Source organism: Ctenopharyngodon idella, chromosome 5 (assembly GCF_019924925.1).
Source record: "Ctenopharyngodon idella isolate HZGC_01 chromosome 5, HZGC01, whole genome shotgun sequence".
In the NCBI taxonomy this organism is placed as follows: domain Eukaryota; kingdom Metazoa; phylum Chordata; class Actinopteri; order Cypriniformes; family Xenocyprididae; genus Ctenopharyngodon; species Ctenopharyngodon idella.
The window spans coordinates 43101255-43120877 of NC_067224.1; the positions used below are offsets into that span (position 1 = coordinate 43101255).

General features: G+C 37.7%; 2 protein-coding genes and 1 non-coding gene across 7 annotated transcripts in view; 1 reads left to right on the top strand and 2 right to left on the bottom strand.

The window, feature by feature from the left end:
- Positions 1-19623, bottom strand: part of LOC127513090 (cytosolic phospholipase A2 gamma-like) — a 115696-nt gene that overhangs the window by 30391 nt on the left and 65682 nt on the right. The window lies entirely within an intron of this gene.
- On the top strand, positions 8762-18692 carry LOC127513089 (cytosolic phospholipase A2 gamma-like). 2 transcript variants are annotated; one of them, XM_051894633.1, is made up of 15 exons: positions 8762-8815; positions 9018-9043; positions 9183-9291; positions 9389-9531; positions 9613-9820; positions 10171-10273; positions 10356-10496; positions 10897-10962; positions 11061-11126; positions 11370-11498; positions 11644-11790; positions 13157-13234; positions 13717-13871; positions 14219-14384; positions 17476-18692. In XM_051894633.1, the coding sequence occupies exons 2-15, from the start codon at positions 9018-9020 to the stop codon at positions 17538-17540; spliced, it is 1602 nt and encodes a 533-aa protein (XP_051750593.1). In that variant the 5' UTR covers positions 8762-8815; the 3' UTR covers positions 17541-18692. The 2 variants fall into 2 exon arrangements, with proteins under 2 accessions (XP_051750593.1, XP_051750592.1); XM_051894632.1 differs by lacking the exon at positions 17476-18692 and adding an exon at positions 16672-17101.
- On the bottom strand, positions 13552-13658 carry LOC127513723 (U6 spliceosomal RNA). The gene has a single exon (XR_007930478.1). It is a non-coding gene; the product is annotated as a U6 spliceosomal RNA (small nuclear RNA).

The following is a 19623-nucleotide window of genomic DNA, read 5'->3' on the forward strand; positions in this document are numbered from 1 at the left end:
AACTTCAACTAGTGTTGTGTTTTTATTTAAACATGAATGCCTTTGATGACTGTTGTGCCCCGTCACCCACTGGGTGGTTTCTACCGCGACCACGAAACACATCTTGGTCACAAGCCACTTCCTCTATTCATATTACTCAGCTCCTGTAAAAGGTTTACTTTTATAGATTCAGGAGTCTTCAGGTAGGTGTACAATATTTTCTTCTTAGATTATATTATCTCAGGGTCTGATCACTACCTTACCCCCTAGGCTTTCGGTTCAGATATCAACTATGCCTACCTGGGTGGGGTGTGTTAACCATCCGTTCAGTGCACCACAGCTGGCTCTTCGCCCTCAGAGGACAGCTATGCTTTTGACTTTATAAAGTCCATCGGAATAACTTTATAAAAATCTATCTTTTTCAGACAGTTAACTTCCGATACCCCAAATGGATTCTCAATCTACAACAATAAACAGACTGAGACAACACTATCAGAGTTTGAGGGCAGTCCTCATTCTCATTTTATTATTTCTTGCAAAGGCAAAAGCTAAATACACCACTCTATGCCAGCTAAGCTAGAAGTTTCATAAGCAGAATAAACAATTACATTTTAAAGCTTACCCTCTTCTGTACTCAGTATGTTCTCTCTAAGGAAATCAGGTGTCTTCTTTGATCTTCTGAGGGTTGTGGTCTCGAACTGGTTTCCGCTGGCTTGTATGCTCTTTCTCTCTTCATCAGATCTTCTAGAGAGCTCTAAGGGCCCCTGTTTTTATATTGACTTTTGATGCACATTATCTCTTCATTTACGGACATGTTGCTTCTATTTGCGTTCACATATTACCTGCGTGGGTCAGTTACTGTTACTTGCATCTATCACCTTTTTTAGTTGCGTCAATGCATTTCCTGTTTGCGTCAATGGCTCAAGCAATACACATTTTTTTATTGTATATTTTATCAGATTTCTACCTTGCTAGACATTTATTTCCTAACTTGTCTTCATTTTTTTTGGCAGTTGCACACAATAACGCTTCTGTTCCCCAACCCATGTTCACCCACACACATAATGCAACATACATCATCTTTACAGGATGTGGTATACACTACACTTGAGCGTACAGCATGTGTGTGTTTTATGTCACCTTATGTAAACTTCATGCCCCCTAGAGACTTTCCAAGATCAACAATTTTCTACTTTTTGTTATATCGTTTCTTATCATTTAAATCTTTATCTAACTGTTTGGAAGAGAACACTCCATATTTGTTGTTGATCAGTGGCAGCAATTTCATGTTTTCATTTCAATAAAAGTTTCATACTACAACGATTTTACTACAATGATTCCACTACCACTTCCATATTTGCAAAATATGTGGTACAGGGCACTAACTACCAAGGGGACACCATCCCACCCTCTATGGGGCACCATCAACACCACACACCCACCCCCAGAAAGAGATTTCTGCATAGGGGATCCATTTGACCAGTGTCTGCCCTGAGCAATTCTGTTACTTTCTTCTTCTTTTTTTAAACTGTACATTATATAAAGTAATGCCTCATTCACTTTTAGATAGCATGTGACACATTCAACACTCAACCAAAAATGTAGAATGGCTTACAAAAGGAAACTGAATTTTAAAAACTATGGATTTCATATTTCTGGCATTACATGACAAGTAATGCCGTGTTCATAATGCCATCAACTGTTAGTATTTTGACAGTCATTGCACTTTGATTGTCTATATGTTCATGTTGGATAGAAAACTAGTGCTAGTGTTTTGACAGAACGACTCGATTTTTGAATCAGGTTTGCTGTGTTTTGATAGAGTTAGTATATGTAGAGAAAGGTTTTTAGCATTTTGAAATGTAGAGAGAGGCCAGAAAATTAACTATTTGTCTAATTGTGTGATGTAGGTGTGTTGCTGTGTTAAGAGTTTAGACAAAATACTTTATAAGTGTTGGTAATCGCTTGTTAGCAATTGTAATAAACAATAAATCAATGTCCCACGAAACGTATTAAAATACTACACCAACTCTACAAAAGTTTATTAGCTTGATTCAGAGCATTAGTTTTTTACAATCGCTAGGACACATTTCTCAATACTTAGGTCACTTTTTCAAAACTCTTCACACAGTTCTCCTAACCAACTTTCATCTTGGCACAGAGGTTAACTTCACATTCAAAATGCACTAAATCTACCAAAACACTTCATACATGTCTCAAATCAACTCATTCTTCCAGAACTCTAGCAAAGGTTTTCACTGAGCAAACACACTTTGTCACTCATAAAACATCGACCTAAAAACACTAACATCAGTTAGCATTATACAATGTTTTCTTTTTTAAAATTTCTTTACAAAACAAGAATGACACTCTCTACTGCTTATAATTCACTGCAGTTTATGTTACATGGTCCATGTTTACATTACATAACAAAATTATTCCTAAGTTTCCCCTTTTGAATTGATGGTAATGAAACTGAAAGACTAATGCTTGTGTAGGTGTTCAGTTTCATCTAGTTGTTTTGATAGTATTTGATTTTTTTTAGATTCAGAATATATTTCATAACTGTATTACTGTAGAAATGTAGCAAATTTCTGTCTTATTCAGTTTTGTATTATGTTATTGTTTTGAACTTTAGTTTAACAGTTTTGAAAACAGTATGTAAGCATGTGCAAATTGGCCTGTACGTACAAAGAGTTTTGGCAGTTGTTGTGTCTGAGTGAGAAAAGAATTAATGTAATTTGAAAGATGTAGTCATTGAATGCGTTTTGTGCCAAAGCAATGATAAATAATCCACAGTTTAACCCACAGAGATTTCTGTTGTGCTCACTGTGTGAAGAGTTTTGAAAAAGTAAACTGTAAATGCCACAATCATTTCCCGATTACCTACACCCAACGATCATGTGTGAAAACACTTACACATAATTTGTTCACTTAGAAATAAAAACTCATTGTTTTGAGAAAGAAATAATTAATTTTTACCATCTTGCATTTCTGTTTATAGTGTAAATATACCTAATTTGATCACTTAGAAATCAAAACTCAATGTTCTGAGAAACAAATTTTTTCAGCCTTTCATTTCTGCTTTTTTTGTAAATATATACTGAATATGCTTTATACAATACATATTGTTTCAAGGTGACTTCACAATAGTAACAAATTCAAATTCAAAAGCCAATAAAGTCAGTACAGTGTTGATTCAATTCAGTTTAATAACTGTAAAATTCATCAATTCTGCAACAACTGTGCATATGTACTGTAAAAACTGTGTATTTGTGCACATATATGTACATGTGACAAACTCCTGCACACTGCACACTGAACAAGCAAAAGTCACAAGATAGTAGTGTTTTACATTTGTCACATGCATATATAGTTTGATGTGTTCATAGCTCATCATTTGATGGTTTGTGTGTACACTGTAAAAAGTAATACACTCTATCTACTCAATAAAATTGTAGCAACAGATTACAAGCAATAATATTAATTAAATTCAACATATAAAAATTGAGTTAGAATTAATCAAATTAATTCCTTAAAAGTCAACCATTTAAAATGTGTAAAATTAGCAAACACTATGACAAAAACCCACAAACTGAAATAAAAAGCAAAGAGTCAAACTGGCCAACTAAATGAAACACTGATCACCATAATAGTGACCAAACATTTTCAATAAAATCAACATCGACATCTAAACCTTGTGTTTCTCTTTGCTTCAGTGATTCTGCTTGTTATCATCAGGTGTCTTCAATGTTGGCAATAAAAAATAAAGAGTTCTTAATTGATCTTTGACGTCTGTCTGTTATTCAGATATTTTTGTTTAAATTTTACTCGTTTTAAATGGTTGACATCTAAGGAATTCATTTGATTAATTCTAACTCAATTCTATTTGTTGAATTTAATTAATAATATTGCTTGTAATCTGTTGCCAAAATTTTATGGAGTAGATATAGCGTATTTCGTCTTACAGAGTTACTATACAAAAACACCATTTTTAGAAGAGTTAAAATAATTTTGAATGAAGTGTTTGCTTTTGCAAGAGATGTGTGATGTTTTGCATGTTGTGTGCATGTTTTGTGGTTTTGTGTGTAGAGCTTCGAGAAATGGAGCCATAGTTTCAGAAATTGAGTGTAAGCAATTTTAACAAACTATAACATCCCTTTGTTATAGTTTTTTTTTTCTTTCTGTGTAATAGAAACTTACACAAAAGTGGCCAAATAAATCACCCATTACACTATATGTTCATTCAGCAAACACATGCTCTCAATATAATTAACTCAAGTCATCACAATAAACTCAAGGAGCACACCTTTCTCCAGGTGCAAACACTAAGACCCAAAATTGTTGACACACGAATCAGAATTGCAGGGTCAATAAATAGCACCAATGTCTGTGCGCTTTGAAACAATGGATCCTAACAATGCTGAGGTTGCAAGACAACAGCGAAGATGAGGAAGACAAAGACAAGTAATCTCGGATGAAATCCGCGCCACCTTAGTTCATCATGTGCTCATACATGGGAGGACTATGAGAGAAGCTGAACAGCTAGTGCAACCGAACCTAAGCCGTTACATGCTGGCATCAATTGTCCGTACTTTCAGGATGGTAAGTCAGTACAAGTCAGTAATGGTCATTTCATTTTTGCAGAACTGAGAGGTGGCCATCTATTGGAGGCAGGAGAAGACTTCTCACAGCTGAGCAGGACACTGCCCTGGTGAATATGGTAATTGCCAATAATGCCATCTGTTTGAGGGGAATTCAAACCCGAATAGTTGAAGACCAGGCAGTAGTACAATAAAACATTTTTTTTTTTTTACTTCTGTAGAGGATATTTGAGCTGGATGCCATGGCTGACCCACATGAGTACACCTTCATTGACGAAGCAGAGCAAAATGGGTGCAACATCCTTGGTCACCGTGTTGTCACACAAGTTCCTGGCCACATGTGCAGCCATCAGCAATTGTGGCGTCCTCCACTGCCATGCCAAACTAGGTCCATACATGGCACAACTACTTTAATATCTAGATCAGCTGCTCAATAACATTCTTCAACAGGGAAGGGGAGCCAGGGCAGCCAGAGCCCGGCCCAATAAGTTGTCATGGTTCACTGTTCTTTTTTTTGCCAGCATATTCCCCATTTCTGAATCTGATTGAGCATGGCGGTGGAGAGTCTATGACCGCAACCCCTACACACACACACAAAAACTTCCTGGAAGCAATGCTGGATGCCTGTGGTGATGTGTCTGTGGAGTCTATCAGGGTTATATAAGGCACACAAGGGCATTTTCCCGCACTGCCTGGCAAGAGCAAACAAAATGTGTGATGTTTTTGTAGCAGTGTTTTGAATTACAGTCTTTTACATCTGCTAACAAGCGTTGAAATCTCTTTCTGGGGGTGGGTGTGTGATGTTGATGGTGCCGCATAGAGGGTGGGATGGTGTCCCCTTGGTAGCTAGTGCCCTACGCAGACCGCATATTCTGCATATATGGAACAGTAGTAGTGGAATCATTGTAGTAAAGTTGTTGTAGTATGAAGCTTTTACTGAAATGAAAACATGAAATTGCTGCCACTGATCAACAACAAATCCAACATACATGGTCTTTGGTTATTATGGAAGCTGTTTTTCTGCCGCAGAATAAAAAAAGCATAAAAGGTAATTGTGACTTTTTATCTTACAATTAAATTTTTTTATGTTTTATTTTTGCAATTATGAGTTTACATTTCACAATTCTGACTTTTTTTTTCTCAGAATTGTGATATATAAACTATAGGAATTGAGAGAAAAAAGTCAGAATTGTGAAGTAAAAAGACACAATTAACTTTTTTATTTTCTATTCATTGCAGAGATAAGCTTTCATAGGTTCCACACGTGTAAGGGGGAAAACCATAGAGATGCACAATCCAGCACACGTTCTTCCTCCTCTCCCATACCTCTTCTTCTCCCTTGTCCTGATCCAAGTTCTCCTCTCCTCCTTCATCTACTCCTCTCCCTCACCTAGACATTTTTTTTTTCTCTCTGCTGTTGTTCTTAATCCACACTGAACAAATCCGATTCAAAGAGTCCTATTTTACTGTGTGTCCATGTAATGGAAAGAAATTCAACACCTGACTGTGCCTCCAACTGAGATTGGAATCTGCTATTTCTCAATATTTGCAGCAGATAAATACGGGAATATCAACGGCTGGATGTTACAGATGTTGAAACAAAATGTGTTACACTCTGTGTTATTTTAGGATCATTGAGACACTCTAAAAAATGCTGGGAGTAAAAACAACCCAAGTTGGGTCACCCAACCGTGAGCACAAATCTCTCAGCTCCACTTAATGCTGGGTTCTTTGGGAAACAAGGTTATCTTTCCCTCACAACCAAAAACACACTTCTTTGGTGACATTGTTGATCTTGTGGTCTAAAAACAGTGACAAATCTTTCTTGAGCAAGTCCTGTGCAGCGCTGCCGATGACTTCCGTAACCCGAACGAAGCACGTTGATGGGCGTGCTCTTGCTCTCTCGCTCTGGGGTGCGTTTCCCGAAAGCTTCATTAGCCAACTATGGTTGTTAAGTCCCATTGAACTCTATTGGTAACGACGGAACTTGTGACCATAGTTCGCTTTGGGAAACGCACCCGATGTGTGTGAGCGCTCTTCCAGGAGAAGTGCCCTTAAAAGGAATTCCGCCCTTTATTATGTAATACAGGGCCATACTCGAAAAAAACTTTACGAAACTTTACGAAACTCTCAAGGAGTGTATTTGGCACAGAAATACTCTGACATGTCCAACTCATTTTTTGAAACTTTGACCATGTTTAGCATGAGAATCCAACTCTTTAACAGTGTAAATAAGTCAGAATGCATGAAATAGCATATACTTTGAATGTTGCGATCCTATCTGGCTTATGATAGCTACCTGAATCGTAACAAAGCACTGTTAGCCAGAGGAGAACTGGCCCCCCGACTAAGCCTGGTTTCTCCCAAGGTTTTTTTCTCCATTTTAACACCTGTCTGCCACCTGATGTCACCTGATGGAGTTTGGGTTCCTTGCTGCTGTCGCCTTTGGCTTGCTTAGTTGGGGACACTTGACATTTGACATTTGATATTCAACAGTGCTTTGCATCTGCATACATTGACAGCATTTTCTTTAAGAGCTGCTGTGCAGGCAAAATTATATACCAGTTATCACTGTAAAGCTGCTTTGACACAATCTGCATTGTAAAAAGCGCTATATAAATAAAAGTGACTTGACTTGACTTGACCCCCCCTTTAATAAGACACAGCTGAATGTAATGACACATAAAGAGTCCAGGCAATGGATTATGGGAAATGCAGTTTTTGATGAGATAGTACAGAGGGTGGATGTGGATGGTGGATGTACCAGTTTTTATCATTTGTATTAGTTACAGTATGTATTTTATTAATTTCTATATCAGTTTTAGTTTGTTATTTTAGTACATCAAGTTAAACTAAATGAAAATGATAAATGTTAAATTTTTTATATTTTATTTGATTTTTTTTTTTTCAGTTAATGTTTATTTTATTTATTTCAAGATTTTTTTTTAGTGAACTATAACAGCCCTATTAAGATGTTTTGAATCCTGTTATCAGATTTCCCAGAATGTAATGCTTTAGTTCACAATCCCAAAAACACCTGCATTAAAAGTGAAATCTAACCATAACTGAGGAAGGTAGTGGCATCACAGTCATACAGCAGAGCCAAACAAAATCACAACAAAATCAAAATACATCTAAAATATAAAAAAAAGAATGCACAAGCAAGTAAAATCATTATAGAAACGAATATTATATGAATTATTGTTATTATTATTAATATGCATTATTATTTGAGGCTATGTGAATGAGTTTACAGGTGTTTCTTCAACTATATGGGCAGGTTTGAATATGTGGACGTTTAGAAAATCAACTATTTTTCTCAATCGATTTGACACATTTCTCCAAACTCAGGTCACTGCTGTCAAAACAATTAACAAATCATTTCAGAAGTGAGGACAGAAATGTCAAATGTAATAGCAGTTTTTTTCTGACCTTTGTCTAATTAACAGGTTTTATTTTTTATTATCTCTTGCTTTTAATTGGCTAAGAAATCAAATACACTGCTGATCCATAACCAATCATTTGTATGGGTCCTGGAGTAACCCCAGATGGGATGGAGTTTTGTAAAATCAATAAAAAGAGCTGCAAATGTTTGTTTTTTCCCCCCTGACATATTACAATTTTGTTTGGCTGTGCAGTTGCGAACACATTTGAGAATTTAATGTTTTGAGAAAGTTATGCATATGATTTGTAATTTCTATGAAATGAATGAAAACTTACAATCTGTTTAGGACAATTACAAAGTGTTAATTGTTTCAAGAGCAGTGATTTGAGTGTGGAGAAGTGTCAAATCAATTGAGAAGAATTGTAAAACACAACTTTCACACTCTAGTTTATTCAGATGCAGAGGTTATAATTCCACATCACAGCAAAACCAGCCAAAAAAGTCTTTTTCGCTTGGGAATTTAATTTTGAATATAATTGTATCTGTTTCTGATTTAATTTGTACGGGTCTGTGATTTGAAAACTATCTGCTCACCCCTGAACACCCTCCATATAGTTTAAACACATATTAGCTTTTCTCTATGGATTTAGACCACCCAGATGTAAAGAAATTACATGGAAAACATTTTCTGTTCTCTGGAACTTTATCACCTCCATATCCACCTCTCATGATGTTATCTAGACTTTCAGAGTCCTATAAAAGAGGCTCTTCAGTCGAATCTGAGAGTCGACAGCTGCTGTGTTGCTACTGGTGAAGTCTCGGGATTTTACAAGACTATACAAGAAGAGTGAGTACATGTTTTAAAGTTACCAACTTGCGTTTAAAAAAACAAAACTGTGGCTTAATAATTGACATTTGAGGTATGACGTATTTTTATCAGAAGAACTGTAAAGTTGATCAAAAGATTTTCAATAGATTTTCCATTTTTAGTTTTGGAATTTAATAAATAAATAGATTTTAACTTTAATGTTGACTTCATTGTTTTATAGATGAGTGCATCCAAACCCCAGAAAAGGTAATTCTGCTCAGATTTAGATTTAGCTGTGCACTCTATTATATACTGTACTGCATCATAATTCAAATTGGTTTACAAACTGGGTTATAGCAGTATGTGATTTTAAATTCAGCACTGGTCTGTCTGTCTGTCTCTGCAGTGAGGTGAGAATCAAACACTCTCTGAACGAGAACGAGGAGGAGTTTGTAGCCAGAAGGAGAAACGCTGTTCTACAAAGTTTGAATAAACTTAAGATACACTTCAGTCAGGTAAAACATCTTACACTTAATATATCTGTCTGGCTATTTCCAAAAGATGTTGTATATGGTGAACATCAAATGTTTGCTAAATCAATCTGTGTTTCAGGATGAAGTGCCAAACATTGCCTTACTGGGATCTGGAGGAGGACAAAGAGCCATGGTGGGTTTGCTGGGATCCCTGGTTCAGCTCCAGAAAACAGGTCTTCTGGACTGTGTCCTTTATCTGAGCGGAGTCTCTGGATCCACCTGGTAAAAACCCTCAGAGACAACACACACACACACACACACACACACAAATTTGTAATGAGAGCATATGTTCTTTCTCTGAAGGTGTATGGCCTCCTTATATCAGGAATCAGACTGGTCCACCAAACTAGAGACTGTGAAAGAGAAGATCATCCAGAGACTCAGCGGTCCTGGAGTCAGCTGGACAGATGCATATGCCAAACTGAAGAAATATTACTATGAAAAAGACGAAGAAATATTCAGCTTGACTGACGTCTTTGCAGCGATAGTCATCACGACATATGTGAACGAGGTCTGTGCCACATACCACAACCCTCAATGATCTTAATGAGGTGCTCTCGTTCAGACTTAAAAAGTGCTATATTTTTAGTATTGATATGAGAGTTGATTATGGCACAGCAAGGAACCTGAAGCACATGGGAAACAACACTGTAACATTCTTCTGATTACAAACTGCTAATCTACATGCAGTGCTGTTCAAAAGTCTAAGACCATAGTGAAAATCTGAGATTTATAAACATTTCTTATAGAAGGTGTTTTCCACTTTTCACTTGAGCTTGTTTGTAACTGAAGAAATTGTCCCATGTCTCTCCTACACCAACATGATTAATAACAGCAGCAGAAATATTTTTTTCTCTTCAGATAGATGAGCACAAACTCACAGATCAGTGGAAGCAGCACAGTAAAGACCCGTTTCCCATCTACACAGTGATCGACAAGGAATGCAAACAGAGCAAAGATGGAGGTTTGTGTTTGTGTGTGAGAGAAAGAAAGACAGAGTTAATGTGTTTGTTTCAGCTGTTATATGAACGTGTTTCTGTCCACAGACCCCTGGTTTGAGATCACTCCACATGAAGCAGGTTATTCTCTCACTGGAGCGTTTGTGAAAACCTCCAGCTTTGGCAGCAAGTTTGAAAATGGCTGTAAGACCAAGAACCAGCCTGAAATTGACATGCTGTACCTGCAAGGTAACAAACTGTGTTTTAAAGGAGAGTTTATTAATATTTATAATATTTTACTTACATTCTACAGATTCTCCATAATAAACTGTACATTGAACTGAATTAGAGAATACAGTAAAATAGATCAATAGTCTCTGGGATGTGTATTGATCTGGAGATCAGGTCTGTCAAAACTGAAATATAAATATTACAATTAGTAATGCTGAAAAATAATAATAATAATAAAAAAACTGCTTTTCAACATAAATCTTCTCATTACACAGTGATTTAAAGGAAAGATCATTTTTGCTTCACAATAACAGCTGAAATGACAACTTTATGCATGTTTGTATTGCACATTTTATTTTTAAAAAGATACATTTTTGTTTATTGTATACACTTTTAAACTTAAATGTGTTTTCTGCAGCTCTGTGTTGCAGCGTTTTAGCTGATGGAGACGAGAACAAGAAATTCCTCTGGGAAAAAATAAAAGGTGCAACTTCATTTGTTCTCAAGATTCAGTTCTGCCTAAAGCTGACAGTCATTTCATTATCATGTGAACTTTAACTCCATTTGATCCTTTCCCCCCAGATTCCTTAAATTTTTTAAGACCTGCATGTAAAACACAAATGAAGAGGTGTAAGAAAATGAGGAAAGGTAAAGCATTTCTTATTACTTTTATTTATTGACAAGTTGACCTATCTTTTGTGTCTAGTGATCTGTTCATGCTACTTGTTGATAAATAAAAAGTTAAACTATTTAATGATGAAAAATAAAATGAGCTATAATGATGATTATCACCACCTGATATCTGAATGTCATAAATTTGGGGATGGAAAGCACTTGCATTCAAGACATGTTGCACTGTGTTCATGATTGTTCAATGTGTGTTTTCTTCAGAAGATCCAAAACCTCTTCCTGAGGACGAATGTTATCAGTTGCTCATGGATCTCGTGGACATGAATCTCTCGGTTTTGAATGGCAAAGATCCATCTGCTCTCGATGAATCCATCAGAACAAATCTGAACAGTAAGATTTTCCTAGAGTGTGCTAGAAAATGTTACATTTACAGCTACATTTAAACAGTAAAACAAACTACAAGCTACACAAACTAGATACAAGATACACAAGATGACAAGAACTCAATCATATACATGTTCCCCTCTTTTTACAGCGCTCACTGGAGGCAAACGTCAGATGGTTTTTCAAGCAAGAAAACTGAATCTCACTGATAAAAAAGCAGCAAAACAGTATATGAAACAATACACTGAGGATGTGTGTAATGATTTGAATCATTGCTTCAGTGCCCAGCAACATGGAAGTAGGTTGAACTGTCTTTACAATGTGATGATTTGTATAATGTACACTGGCGTCAAAAGTATTCACATTCATTACTCAGGTAGAAGTATAGATACTAGGGTTTAAAAAGACTTCTGTAGAAGTTGAAGTATCAACTCAAGCTTTTTACTCAAGTAAAAGTGTAAAAGTACTGGTTTCAAAACTACTTAAGTAATGTAGTAAAGTAAAAGTAATGTAAGGAAAAAATGCCATTAAGGACAAAACTTAGGCCGCACCTATTGTGCACTACCCAACCTCCACAAAAAAAACATTTTTCTAAAGGCCATAATGATTATAATGTTATATTAAAATGTTAATGTTGAAAAATTTGGGATGCACTAGGCTACCTGTTTCTACCAACCTCCTCGCTGGTGCTTGGTTGGGACATTTCGCTCGAGTTCTCTTCTTGAGTCTCTGCCACGGACATCTTCGTACTTGGCTACATACGTCTGCTATGTCCAGTGTTGGGGGTAACGAGTTACAAAGTTCGTATAGCCTACTTATCACAACATTGTCAATCGCAAACACTAATTTATTCAAACATCTCTCTACCGAACTACCTACTGTAGCTTAATTTGCGGAGGACGAAGAGAAAGCACCCGTTTGATAAATGTGCCAGTAGTGGAGAAATAATAACTTTTAAGAAATAATCTTTTTTGAGTAACGACCCCAGCACTGGCTATGTCCTCCTTGCTGGAGGATTTGTGTCATGTGCAGGTGACGGATCGCGTACAAACCAATAGGGTGTCGGAATGGTATATGTTTATACTTCTCATCCAACCACAATCAAATTCACTCTATCCAGATGGCGTGATTTATCTGGATAGGTTTTTGTTTTGTTTTTTGAATGATGACAAGCGGAATGAAAACAAGCCGAAATGAAATAGGAGTAACGAGGCTATTTTTAAAATGTAAGGAGTAGAAAGTACAGATAACTGCGTGAAAATGTAAGGAGTAGAAGTAAAAAGTTGGCTGAAAAATAATTACTCCAGTAAAGTATAGATACCCAAAATTTCTACTTAAGTAAGGTAACAAAGTATTTGTACTTCGTTACTTGACACCTCTGATAATGTACTTCATTTTTGATTTTCAAGCCAGATTTTCAAATGAGCATGCTTTACTCCAAGATTCCATAAAGCTTCCAACAAAACAACTGTTTTAACAGACTGATGCCACAGAAGAATGTTTAGACATTCAATGATGTACTTTAAAGCTGAATAAACTATAATGAAACATCAAAAACTTTTTCTCCAAAGAACCATATAGCCAACTAAAAACATATACAAAATATAAAACAATATCAGAACCAATATACTGAATTTAAGAACCACTGTGTATCTGTTTTACAGATATTTTGATGAGGATTGTCATATGCATGGCTCAGTGGAAATGGGGCAGGAATTATAGCTTCCTCCACAACATGAAAGGTGAGGACAGAAACTCAAATGGACTGGTACTGACTGAAAGTGAAAGTGACTTGTAGTGTAGCCAAGTATGGTGTACCATACTCGGAATTTGTGCTCTGCATTTCACCCATCCAAGTGAACACACAAGTGAACCCATCCAAATGAACACACACATACTGTGAACGCACACCCGGAGCTCAGTTGTAGGTAATGAGAGGGGAAGAGAGCGCTTTTCTTTCACTCCCCCACCTACATTTCCTACCGGCACTGACTGAGACACAAATCCACGACCTTCAGGTTACAAGTCTGACTCTCTAACCATTAGGCCACAACTGCCCCAAAATATAGAGCGCTTCACAGATTTGCGTGTCATCCGTTTGCAGGGGCCATGCAAATCTTCTCTGTATCGATCCAATTTTAGTAAATGTGCTGCCTTAGCAAGCACTGAATGCTGTGAACTGGAAATTCATTGTGAATAATATAATAATGCTGTGATCCCTCAGATGAAGCAGTTCCCTCCACTCTACTGAAAAGTGAGACCAGAGACTATGAAGACGCTGGACTGTTGCTCAACTCACCCTACTTCTCAGTGCTGAGAAAAGAGAGAGACATCGACCTCATCATTTCACTGGACTTCAGTGAGGCTGATCCTTTCAAGGTATTATGCACACAGAGAATTCACTTAGAGAAGTTAATTAAAATACAAAAATTCCATATAAATCATCATTTACTCCTTCTCATTTCATTCCTAACACATGACTTGTTTCTTCTGTAGACCATGAGATTTAAAAAAAATGATCTTGCTGCTTTTTTCCTCATGACATTCATAGTCATCACCAGAGTTCGCACTAACCTAAAATGTGCAGGATTTTAAACACATTAACAGATAATAACAGATAAGGGGGGAGGGGGGATTTCATTCTGACAATTTCAGTGAATAACTACTTAAATTTAAACAGTCTAACCCTTTCAATTAAACAATATTGTGATGCTTTTTCACTGCAGACAGTGAAGGAAGCTGCTGAGACATGTAGGAAACTAAACATCCCTTTCCCTGAGGTCAACATTCCCAGTAAAGATGTAAAGAAACCGAAGGACTTCTATGTGTTCACAGGCCAAAACACTCCAACCGTGATCCACATCCCTCTTTTTAATGTCGTCAACTGTGGAGGTAAGTTAAAGTCTTACAATGTCCTGAATAAAATGTCTTAGGTTACGCATGTAACCATGGTTCCCTGAGAAGGGGAATGAGACACTGTGTCCTCTAGAGGACACTTTGGGGAACGCCTCAAGCTTGACTAGTGTCTGAAGCACGTGTTTATATGCAACAATGTCATTGGCCGACGACAGTCCATGACATCACTACTGGTGCGGAATTATGAAAGGGCACCTGTATTAGACATCATCAGCTTCTTTGTATGAAGGAGACATAGACAGGCAGGCCCGATGCATGGCAGAGAGACGCAATGGGTGCTTCTCAATACTCAAATTGAATACTCAAATCGTTTCCTCGCTCCTCCGTCCTCCAGCCTGTGACCCGGACACTGATCGAACTCAGCCATCTTGAATGACATCTCAATTCTCTAACTGCACCGTGAGGAGGCAAGGAATGATAAGCGAGGAAGCTTCCTGAGGAGTCATGAGTTAGGATACACAGGTTTATCCTTGTCTCACATCCTAAGGGGGTGGAGCTAAGATGCGAGGAAATGAAGCGAGGGAAGGAAAAAAGGATGCACAAATAAGAAATGAGAGGCACCCAGTGAGAAGGGATGCAAAGCTCAGGCAAAAAACACTTTTCAAATGCTCACCCAAGACTGTGATCCCCAACTTAGAGTAAGCTAGAACCAAGTGTTAGCAATGCTATAGTCTCCAAAGTCTGCTGGAACCAAGAAAAGGCATCCCTGTAACGGGGATGGTACACTCCATGATAGCCCCTGCAGTCTGGGGATCATCTTGAGTTCTCTTGTGGGAGCAGAATCCCTGCTTACAGAGGTCCAGCTTAACCAAGCTATTGATCTCTGGATCACACAAGGAAACTGCCTGCTTGAGGGCCCTGAGTGAGGGAGGCAGTTTCTACTTCACTGCTAACACAAGTGAGCCACCTGCTTAAGAACCCACTATAAGGGGAGGCTGCTACGACCTTGTGAATATGTTAAAGTTGGCATTCTAGGGAATCTGCCTATTAAAAGGACCCGGAACAGGGAAGGCAGTTTCCTCTAGATAAATGAAGGAGCCTCCTGCTTAGGGGACCCCAATTCTGGAGGAGGCAGCTACGACTTCATTACCACAAGGGAGCCACCTGCTTATATAACCCTAAATCAAGGAGAGGCAGCTGCAACCTTGAATGCAACCACTCACTAGAATGAGAGGAGGCCAAACCATGGTCAACCTTATAGACAGCTAATCACAGCGACCCACAGAGAGCTGACACGCTTGATGTCACTGTCTAGATCAGGGAAGTCAGACTCAGTTCCTGGAGGGCCACTGTCCTGCAGAGTTTAGATCAAGCCCCAATTAAACACACCTGAACCAGCTAATCAAGGTCTTCAGGATTACTAGAAAATTCCAGGCAGGTATTTTTGAGCTGGCTGGAGCTAAACTCTGCAGGACACCGGCCCTCCAGGCCTGGAGTTTGACACATGTGGTCTAGATGGAGCTCAGGTGAGCGGAAGCCTAAACCAAACAATTCTCTATAGTGAGAGGAGGCCAAACCGCACTCAACCTTAAAGACATGTTACCAAGGCGGCCCACAAAGAGCCAACATGCTTGATGTCACTGTGTAAATGGAGCTCAGGTGAGCGGAAGCCCCAGCCGAACTACTCTGTTGAGTGAGAGTAGGCCAACCTATGCTTAACCTTAAAGACAGCTTATCACAGTGGCCCACAGAGAGCTGACACGCTTGTCTCTGTCTAGTGTCTCTGTCTAGGTGGAGCTCAGGAGAGCGGAAGCCTCAGCAAATAGCTCTAATTTAAAGGCTCATAAAGAAGCCGCCTGCTTAAATCCCAGCTTCTGGGGTAGGCGGCTGAGAATAGAGACGTGCGAATGGAGCTTTTCATTGAGAAATCCTCACAATGCGTGCATTCGGTTCCCTCGAAAACTAAGTGCATGTTCTCCTCACTCATGCACAGAGAGTACAGATGCACATTCTTCCTGAAAAGCTTAGCAGAGTGTTTCTTCATGATATTCATGTTCCCACATATGCAAACAAACAGATCCTTAAAACAAAATAAATTTATGACGTCTAATGCAGGTGCCCTTTCATACTCATTGCACCAGTAGTGATGTCATGGACTGTCATCGGCCAATGACATTGTCGCATTTAAACACGTGCTTCAGACACCAGTCATGCTGGAGGCATTCCCTAAAGTGTCCTCTAGAGGATGCAGTGTGAGTTCTCTTTCGAAAGGAAACTGAATTATTAACTTTATTCTGATTTAAGTCTGTCACTGTTTTATCAGATAAAATTGAGGTCTGGCGGGAAACATATAGCACCTGTAAATGGCCTCACAGCGACATACAGATGATCACTAATCTTATGGAGGTCGCTGGAAAAAACATCTCAAACAACAAAGACAATCTGCTGGAGCAGATTCATCTGGCCATAAAAATACACAAATAATGACTAATAAACATCAGTGGTGTTCCGCGTTCTGAAATAAGGCAGCAAAGTCCTCACTGTTTTTTTTTTTTTTTTTTTTTAAAGTGTAGCTGGTAAATTCCAGTTACACTTAATGGTGACACATTTTTGAAGCATGTGGAATGTGCATGAAAACAGAAAAATCAACAGAGCAATATGCCAATCATTAAGTTACTTTTCTGTTTAATATGTTAAACATGTTTCTGCATGTTTACCTGTTCATTAAGCAATAAATACTGATTAAATACTGATTAATATTTTTTTTTTGATAATTTGATATCAAACAGCACAAATGCTCATTATTATAATTCTGATAGTTGTGGTCCTGATTGCTGATTGGACAATACAGAGCTCCAGTGTACAACCTCATAATAACCCTTTTTTACCTTGTATTTTACCTAGTATTTTGGACATACAGTATTTGGTGCTGCCCTCTCTCTCTCTCTCGCTCTCTCTCTCTCTCTCTGTGTGTGTATCAGAATCACTTTCTTTCCCAAGAATCCTCTCTCATAATGACAGTGGTTATAGACAATGATAGATGTTATAGGCAAGTATTTGATCCAAACAGAGATGTAAAGTCCAGGGGTCAGAAAGTAAAAGTCCTGCCATATGTTTATTCCAACAGAACTCAGCCAGCTGATTTCACTAATTAGTTCTACCTCTTGGCTGAGAAACCATAGATGTACATAATAAAGGCTAGATGTCTTACAGCGGAGTCTCTAACGTCATCACCGGCGGCCATCTTGTCACAGGCAAGCTTTCTGGCGGACTCTGTGGTAGCTGATGTAAGGTGAGTGATCGGCATGAACACAAATACTCTTATCTTGCTGAAATCTTGACGGATTTACAAATGGTTTGGTTTCAAATGTTATTAACGTGGCTATAATTCTGGATGCTTGAACATGTTGAAATTGCAGCTTTTCTTTTCAAAAAATGACTTAATCGTGCAGCATAGTTGTGTATCGCGGCTACTTGCGCAAGGCTGAGACCACAAGATTGTTGTTGACCCAAAGCTTTTTACAAGTTTGTTTACACAATCGCAGAATGTTTCTTTTGGACACCTTTTTTTTTTTTTTTTTTGGAACAGTGATCTCTGATCTCTTTTTTTTTAGGCACAGTGCAATGTCGAGGGGAAAAGCCTAGTAAATGGCCCAACCCTGAAGAAGTTAAAATAAACATGTAATAATTCAAATTATTTTATTATATTAGTAATATTCATATTATAAAAGTGTGTATATATATATATATATATATATATATATATATATATTATATATATATATATCATGTTGCCATTCTGTACACTGAGTTTTAGTAGCCTATATATTGATTTAACATAAATACCTTGTGCGTGTGTATATTCATTGCACCTATCTGTTCTGTTCAATGTAATTTTCATATGGAAGTCCATGGGTATAATTATTCATAAGTATGCAGTGTCATAAGTACATCTCTGATGTTTATAACAAACCAAACAGTTTGAAAATCGGTAGAAAATTGAGCAAGTTATGGTTATTTAAAAAGTACATGCTCCATTAAAACACAATGTTACGAGTGAGCGAGCTGACTGTTACAAGATGGCCGCCATGTGCGGACGTCGACCTCCATTGGCCAGCAGCGCGGACGAGACATCTAGCCTTTATTATGTATATCTATGTGAGAAACTGTGCCAATTAGCAAATCCAGGTGATTGGAACAAAATACTGAGGAGGACTTTTACTTTCTGAACCTGGACTTTACACCTCTGGATCCAAAGCAATTATCAGATCTGAGAACTTTCATTTGACCTCAAGCAGGTTTCAAACACTCCCCCCATTAAATAACGGGTAGCCCCGCCCCAAACTCACCTCGTTGGCTGAATCAATGATTTCATGTCCCAGTCAGACATTCAAACAAAAATACTGGAATTCAGCTTGATGCTACTGTAACGGTGCTTGTCGGAAGGCAGAAGATAAGGTTCCAAACATTTAATATAAGACAGGCAGGCATGCATGCAAACACATGAGTATAATGTGACCGGACAAGGAGTGCATGACAGGGAGCAACTTAAAAAGTGACACAGAAGATTAACACAAATGAAGAACAGCTGATGATTAGTGTCCATGGTGACAGGTTGCAGCGGGAACATATAGAACAAAGGAAGACATGTGATCAACAATAACAAACTGAAAGTCTATACAAACTGAAACTAAACGGAGCTAGATGTGATAGCTACCAGTTGTGCAGGAATTACAAATAATAATAATAATAAAATACTAGAAATAAAAATACAGTGGGACAGTAAAAATCCATTAAAAGATGTTAATAATAATACATTTAATTGATTTAGAAAATAAATAGGTAAATAAATCTAGAATAAATCAAAATGACTGGAAAACATATTTTTGAAACTTTTTGAAACTATAAATCTGGAATCTGAATCAGAGAGGGAATCATAACTTGAATTTGATGTCTCAGAAGTACAACATGTCAACATGTGCTGCAGATAAATGATGCTGTGATGATAGCATATTTCATTTAATGCATATAAAAGACAAAACGTGAAGATGAAAAGATAATGGACAATGCATTTGATGACCACAAGAGGGTGACAAAGTCCAAGTCTCTGCTTGGAATGGCAGTATTTAAATTAAAAAATTTGTGTTATTGTAACATAACACGATAGCCTCCACCACCCTGTGGGAAAGGCGTTGATGGGAGTTTTCCTTGTAAGAGTCAGTCCATGAGTCAAACAGCTGGTTGCTCTTACAAAGTGTGCAGGTTGTCTGTACAT